Below are 8,149 nucleotides of genomic sequence, written 5' to 3'. Positions count from 1 at the left end.
AACAATAAATGCTGGAGAGGATGTGGAGAAAAGGGAACCCTCTTGCACTGTTGGTGGGAATGTAAATTGGTACAGCCACTATGGAGAACAGTATGGAGGTTCCTTAAACAACTACAAATAGAACTACCATATGCCCCAGCAATCCCACTACTTGGCATATACCCTGAGAAAACCATAATTCAAAAAGAGTCATGTACCACAGTGTTCATTGCAGCTCTATTTACAATAGCCAGGACATGGAAGCAACCTAAGTGTCCATTGACAGGTGAATGGATAAAGAAGATGTGGCACGTATATACAATGGAATATCACTCAGCTAGAAAAAGAAATGAAATTGAGTTATTTGTAGTGAGGTGGATGGACCTAGAGTCTGTCATACAGAGTGAAGTAAGCCAGAAAGAGAAAAACAAATACCATATGCTAACACATATATATGGAATCTAAAAAAAAAAGAAAAAGGTTCTGAAGAACCTAGGGGCAGGACAGGAATAAAGATGCAGACATAGAGAATGGACTTGAGGACACGGGGAGGGGGAAGGGTAAGCTGGGATGAAGTGAGAGAGTGGCATGGACATATATACACTACCAAATGTAAAATAGATAGCTAGTGGGAAGCAGCCGCATAGCACAGGGAGATCAGCTCAGTGCTTTGTGACCACCTAGAGGGGTGGGATAGGGAGGGTGGGAGGGAGACACAAGAGGGAGGAGACATGGGGATATATGTATATGTATGGCTGATTCACTTTGTTATAAAGCAGAAACTAACACACCGTTGTAAAGCAATTATACTCCAATAAAGATGTTAAAAAAATAATCACAGAAATCTAATAAAGATAATACAGGGCACATGAGAACATCAAACTCATGGGGGCCAAATTCATTCAGTAAAGTTATGGATGGACACAAAATGCAGTCAGTCACTCACTGCTCAGAGTGTAGAGGTGGATATGGCAGGCTCACTAGATCTCACAAGGCTTATAGTCTGGCAGATAAACTTCTGCGACCCTTTGGTTCTCACATTAAACAACCAGCAACAAACAGGTATAAGGATTTTTTTTTTTGCCTATTTTAATTTCTGAAAAACATTTAAGAAGGAATATTATATATTCCAGATAGATAACAACTGAATTTATTTGTTAATGCAATTGTCTTTCCTTAAAATATTGGCATAATTAATGATGAAACTGAATTTTAAATGTGGATTTTACTCTGTAAATCAAAAATAGTTGGGTTCATATTAGTTGGTGCAAAGTCTCCATTTGCAAATGAGAGAAATTTGTACTGTATTCATTTCCATTATAATGTACTGTAATTTACACATGTAATATATGTCACAACTGAAAAACACCATTTTTATGTTCTTATATATGGACTAGAAGAAAATTATTTGAAGAAATTTAGTTTCATAAACTCATTGAGTTTTCCTGGGTTCCTTTCTTAAGTGTCATTTTTAATGCTTTCATTCTCATTTAGAACAACTAATGTTTTTATTTCTCAGTAAGTTCTCTGAAAGAAGTCAAATGTCTTTCATTAAACACAAAAGATGTAAAATTAAATACAGTATGATATACTTTTGAAACCTCCACACAGGAACAGTGTATTTATCTAATGCTTTTTGAGAAATAGTTACATTGTCTTTGCCTTGAAGCATAATTACTGTGAGATAATGACATAAGTGCATCTAAAATATTTCAAAATCATTGATAAACGTGTACTGGTGATTAGAAGATGAGGTTTTTCCATTTGGAAATATACATTAGCAATAGATATATCTCTTTAGAAAGCGTTGGCGTGAAAATGTGTTTGCTGATCAAAGTTTCCCGCTGACTTCCATGAACATTTCATCCTGGTATCTGGTTTTGAGTATTTTATGGAATGTTGTAATTTGCTATGAGTTCTCTCCCGCAGGCAGCTTTTTCTCAACAGTTGCTCTCTTGACCCTGAGGAGACATCAGGAGAAGATCCCTCAATTTCCTTCTGATTACTTGGTGGCAGAACTTCGTTGCTAGAGTCAGCTGGGGCTGACCTCCAATTTAGCTCCCTTTAACCGGGCAGCATTTGGGAGAGAGAGAAGGTGGGGCAAGGCAAAAGTCAGGATTTTTTAGCGAAATAGCTAAGTGGAAGCCTTTGTATTGCCTCCTATTTACCTCATTGATGAAGGAAGGATCCCCCTTCTTAATTAATAAGAGATGGCCAGACACATGATGGGCAGATGAGACTCACAGCAGTTTATGGGTCACACACACTCAGTCCAGGGGAGGAAGATACCGCATGCCATGCAGGGCCACGTGTGGGTTCCACTTGAGAGCAGAGTGAGCCAGAGGGCTGTGAGAGGCAGGCTTTGTAGTGACAAGAGTGTTAGGTGACCGGTTCCCATGGAGGATGTGATTGACTTGTAGGATAATTTCGAGGGTATGGCAGAGAAGAGAAACTGGTTAGGTGGATAAGGTGGGATGGAGCTGGTCTGGCTGATAGGGGAGATGGCCAGGGAGGGATCCTTTACTGCTGGGTTGGGGGGCGTATCTGGCTAGTGAAGAACGCACCAGTAGGCCTTTGGGATCCCACGAGGGTCAAAGAGGTCAAGGCCGCTCCTGGAATTTTAGTTCTTACACTATAGTCTTCCTGATTGAAGGGTTAAGTAGGACCTCAGGTGGCTGCCGGGAAGGTAGAGTTGGGCCAGGGTTAGAGTCGCTGCAGGTCTCTGGACCACTACAGAGATGAGGTCCAGCTGGCTGTCCCCAAGGAAGAGCACCGACCACCAGGATCTTTACCCATATATGATATGGGTTGAGTCCAGGGGCCACAAGGCAGGTGTCTGGTTTGTCAGAGCAGGAGAGGTGGTGGCCACGGGAGTGCAGAAGTCGGTATGCCTGGCTTACATCTGGGCTCTTATCTGTGCTTCTGGAAGGCTGTTTAATCTCTTTGTACCTCTGTTTCCTCATGAGTATAATAGTGACTGTCTCATGGGGTGGTTGAAACGTTAAATGAGAATACCTGTAAGCACTTAGTAAATATTAGCTATTAATTTTGATTGGGTACAGGAGTTAACTCCAGCCAGTTTCTGAGGGTGAGCTAACCAGTGGCCAGTATTAGCTTAAAGCAGTAGTCAGAATGGAGGGCAATGTGACATCATTAAGATCATCTAAACCATGCTGGAGGTTCTTTATTTCTCTTTACAAGGTCTTGAGTTGATACACTGTAAAGGGTTACTTAGAAGCTTTGCATTTAGAAGAATATTAAAGTGTATTTTAAATAATGACCGTTTAGAGATTCTTCTATCTACAAGTATTGGTATTTCAAAAGCAAAACACAGTGCTATTACATAAAAGGCATTCGATAAATGTTTATTGAATAACTTTTGAAAAATGAGGCATTATCACTGTCAAATTACAGACATTTCTCCCTAGCTTCATCTTTAATGTTTACAGGTAAACTGAACAAAAGATTAGTTATAGTACAGTGTGTAGAGATTTTGCCCTAGAGTGTTCACATTAAAGGCACTTTGCTATTGTATTCTGGTTGGCAGAAGGAAGCTTGTCTTAAAGCTCATCCATGGTGGTAGCAGTAGGGAATAAGAGGTAGAAACAAAATATATATTTTTGTAATTGAGGACATTTTGCATGGACTAGACATTTATTTTCTCATTAGATCCTATTCCATTTCTGTATATAACTCCCCACCTAATTATTCTGCTGAAATAAATTGCAAAAACACCGAGAACTTGCTTACATGTCTCTGTAATCCCAATTCTGCCTAGCTTACTGTTTTTCTAAAAATATAGTATGTGTTCATCATTCTCAGTGGTGTTTGTGATTTTATCCTTGTAAGACAAATTGTTTTAGAGATTCCAAGTGAATGAATTGGACCAAGTAATCTCTGAGATTCTTTTAATGCTAATGCTACTCTATGATGATCAAATCAATCAAGGAGAGATCCGGGTAAGACAAAAAACTTTTGGAAAACCTAGGGATTTATTAGCCTTATATTAACATAGAAGGAATTCTAGTAGAATAAAATGCCACAGATAAAAATTATATATATTTACTAGTAAAAAAAACCCTGATAAACTATAAACAGCTTTTTGTGTTACTGAATGTAACCCACTAGGTTCTTCGGTATGGCATGGTGTGGCCGAGGAGAGCCTGTGGTTAATAGCACATCTCCTGGATTCCAACGCCTGGGTTTGATTTCTCATTCCACCACTCAGCAGGTATGTTGGCCTTGGGCAAGCCACTTCACCTCTCTGTGCTGCCTGTTTCCTCATCTGTAAAACAATGATGATAGTAGTAACTACTTTACAGGGTTGTTATAAAGATTAAGTGAATGAATTCTTACCCTTAAAAAGCACTTAGAATATTGCCTGGCATCTAAGCACCATACACATACTCATGGTCATTCTTCTTGTTCTTCTTATAGGGTTGACTTCCAAGCAGTCTTCCCACACTTGGTGGCTGTTAGGTTCAGGGGGCAGTTTTTTTTTTTTCTACTAGGATACATACATAAAGCTTTGCTTGAAGTCTGTGAATTTAAAAGCAGCTAACTTTTTCAGTTTTCATTTACTAAGAGAGCTTCTCTAAAAAAATAAAAAAAATCTAGTATTCATGGAACTGATGTCAGAGGCCAAGTAAGTACTATTTCATTGAAGAAGTATCTCAGCCATTGCCCTGGAATGATTTTAGAACAAGCAATCTAATCAGTCAACACTAATCAATGCTGAAAGTGCTGCCTTTGATATAAATGGTCATTAAAAAGTCCCATGACATTTAACTAAGACTTAAAATTATTCATGTCTATCTCTTGGCAAGGGTTCAAATTTGAGAATAAATTCCCTTTAGGTGGTTAAAGCATTTATAGTCTCCCTGGCCTGATGCTTTTAAGTAGTTTTGTTTTACTGGAGGAGGACTGTCTTCAGGTGCCTGTAGATGATGAAACACTCTTGTCATTCACAGTCTTAGTGTTAAGTCAATCATATTTCAAAAATACATCTGGCCCTTTGGCTTATGGTTTCTAATGCAGTCCTTTTGTAAATTGACAAAATTCCTTTGTCATTTTAAAATCACTTAAAGTCTTCATTTTTCTATCTTCCTTGTGAGAAACTCCCCTGAGCACTTTTACCCTAGTAGTTCTTTGAGAAATGTTTTAAAGAAATTCCAGAAGTGGTAAAGCTCAGAAGGGCCCTTATAGATACAAAGTACTGAAGCAAAATATGATGCTAAAGGGTAATAAGAGAATAAACTGGACTTTACTGTGAAAATAAGAACGTTATAAGGTTTGAATGTAATTTTTATGACTTCTAAGTTTTTTCAGAAAATCGTAATGTTACAAAAAAAAAAAGTTCCAAAGCAGCAAACATACAGAAATTAAAAAAAATAACGTCTCATGTACACTCTTTTAAAACCTAAGTGCTATCAAGCCTCTCAATTGAGATCTTTAACTATAAATAGTTTTTTGCCTTTTGTATTGTGCCCAGATCCCATTTCATGCAATTCGAATACAAATTCCTATGCATTGAGGACCTTGATTTATACGGAAGTAGTTATATGGAAGTATTCCCAGTTGGTGTTTCTCATCGCGTCTTCTCTGAGCCTCTTCGTACATTCGCTCTTCTTTTCCTCAGACTGCAGTTCCCCGGAATGGATTGGGAGAGCGAGGTCGGGTTCCGTTTTAGTTGTTTCCTGGCTCCACGCAGCGCCGCTCTGCTGTCTCTCCAGCGTGGACCACCGTTGACAGGCTCCACGGGTGAGGGAGACCCCGGGCGGCACGCGGGGGGCGTGGCCTGACCACGGGGCGGGGGCGGGGCCTGTCCGCGGAGCTAGACTGGCTGCGCGTCCCAGGTCGGCCGCTTCCAGCCGAGCCCTCGGCTACCGCGGCGGTGCCCCGAGCCAGATACTCTCGGGCTCCGTGCGACTCCAGCCGTTTCCTCGCTCGCGCGGCGCCATCTCGCCCTGCTGGAGAGGGAGACCTGGCGGCGCTCTGACTGAGAACTCCGGTGTCTCAGCCTTGGGGCACCTCCGGAGACAGCCAAGTGCCCGCAGGTGAAGCCGGCGTCCCAGCCCACCGACAGATAGCACCTCTTGGGAACCTCGACCACCGAGCCTTTTCCAGCGCCTGCAGCGCAAGGTGCGCGGGGAGAGGGGGTCCACGGCGGGGGAAGGAGTGACCAGGACACCGATGATGGACGCACAGACCTGGCGCGTGGGCTGTCGCTGTCTCCTCCTTCTGGCTCTCGTTGGGTCTACCCGAAGCGGGGGCTTGCAGAGCTGCGAAGAAGTTAGGAAACTTTTCCAGTGGCGCCTGGTGGGACCTGTCAAGGGACTGCAGGATTCGCCGCGGGCAGGTAAGGCGCGGACTGTCGGCGCGGAGCCGTGCGTCTGGGCGCGGGCTGGGGCGTCCGGGGCGCCGGCCCTGCGCTCCCCAGGTTGTCTGAATGGCCCTTCTTGGGAAGATGACCTTTGAGGCCTTCGGGCCGCGCAGGGTGAATCCTGGGGAGGCCTCTGGGGAAGCGCGGCGTGAACATCCCGAGCGCAACGCAGCTCCGGGGACTCCCTGACTCCGCCTGCGGCTGAGCCGAGCTCTGGGCGTTTGCTTCCCGCCCGGCTCCCTTAGTCTCGGCGGATGCGCTGGAAGGGGTCGGTAAACCTGCCAGCGGGGGACAGCGTGGCCTGACCGCGTTTCTGTTCCACGTGGGAACTTCCCCAGTGCCCGGCCGGGGGGCCTCGGTTGGCTGCTTTCTCGTACGGTGGACGGAGTTGGGCTGGTCGCTGTAAGTTTGATAGTAAAAACACAAAGCTGCCTTATCCTCCTTTGCTGGAGAATGGGGCAGTGACAAGGGCGGCCGGTCCCCTCTGTCATTAAGACTCGCCCTCCCTGGTGTGACCCTTAGCTGCCCCTCCGCGCCCGGGCATCAAGCCCACCTTGCAGGAACCTAAACTACCCAGTGTGTCTCTCGGAGCCACTGGGTAGATGCAACGCCTGAAAGATGTGCCGGCAACAGGCAATCAAACAGAATGCATGGGGGAGCCACTTGACATGGATGAGATCTTCCAGAGATTGAAAGGGAAAGAATACAGTAAGTGTGGCAAGCGTCGATTCTGCTTCTCGTAAGCGCGTGTGCCTGCACCTTTACCCTGTGCTGCGTGCCCCCTCCGCGCAAATTTCCTTCTGCGGGCGGGATTTCCAGTTTACATTCGGTCTGGAAGAATAGGTCTTAGTTGTCAAACGCGACAGCAGGTGTCTGGAGCTAAGATCGATCTTACTGGAGCAATGCACCTAATTACGAGGCCAACACACTGACAAATGCTGTGAGCTTATTGGTTAGACGAAGAACTTGTGGAGGATGCTTGGGTCTAAAATCCGTCCTCTGAGTTTGTATGGTGAGGGGGCTTGCTCGTAGCACTATGGAGCTCTGGCTCTTTCGCTTGATTTCTTTGCTGGTTGTCAACTCAGTTCTGGAGTCATCCCACAAGGAAAATCTGGCCATTTGAGCCCGCCGAAACTATTTTAGTTTACAAGACTAGTCTTATAAACAAACACACAAATATTTATTGGAACACCTATTCGGTACTAGGCACTTTTTCTATACTACTTGAAACAACATAGTTGGATATTCTCAGCTGAGGGCAGTTCTGTTCTCAAACGATACCACACCCTTGTAAACCTGTTCTTATTTCGGTGCATTCGTTTCATTAAAAAAAAAAACAAACCCACACTTGTCAGTAGCTAATGCAACTAAAGTGAGTGTGTGTGTTGGGGCAGGGGACTTGGTGAGGGCATTGAGCTGTGAAATCCTCACCTGAACCATAGAATTTGGCCCCCCAGATCCCATAATTTTGGCTGATATGTTCAGTAAATGTTGACAGTAAGGCCTTGATTTCACCACCCATCTCATATCTCAGTATATCTGGTACCTGCTAAACTTAATACAGTGACTAGAAGGTATTACATTTCTAGAACCTTGTGTGGGTTTCATCTCTTTTGAAGAGGAACTTTGCACCATTATCAGTCACTGGCATAACATTTTACTGAAACTGAAACTCTGTCCTACAGAGAAGGAAATGGTTGCACTTATTTGTGTTTGATATACATGACACACAAAAAAGAGCCAGGATGGCAGGCATCTTCTTTTCTAAGGCATTCTGGATTGTTTCCC

The 8,149-nt window shown here is 43.9% G+C and overlaps 1 protein-coding gene across 1 annotated transcript in view; it reads left to right on the top strand.

Moving 5' to 3' along the window:
• Positions 1-5,779: 5,779 nt before the first annotated feature.
• The window catches only part of GPC5 (glypican 5), a 1,376,579-nt gene continuing 1,374,209 nt past the window's right edge, over positions 5,780-8,149 (top strand). The window contains exon 1 of the mRNA XM_004283463.3: positions 5,780-6,337. Within this exon, the coding sequence (XP_004283511.1) occupies positions 6,172-6,337 (166 nt within the window). The 5' untranslated portion in view covers positions 5,780-6,171. The remainder of the gene's footprint in view (positions 6,338-8,149) is intronic.

The sequence above is a fragment of the Orcinus orca genome, chromosome 18, assembly GCF_937001465.1.
Source record: "Orcinus orca chromosome 18, mOrcOrc1.1, whole genome shotgun sequence".
Lineage (NCBI taxonomy): Eukaryota > Metazoa > Chordata > Mammalia > Artiodactyla > Delphinidae > Orcinus > Orcinus orca.
This window is presented reverse-complemented; position numbering and strand designations above follow the sequence as displayed.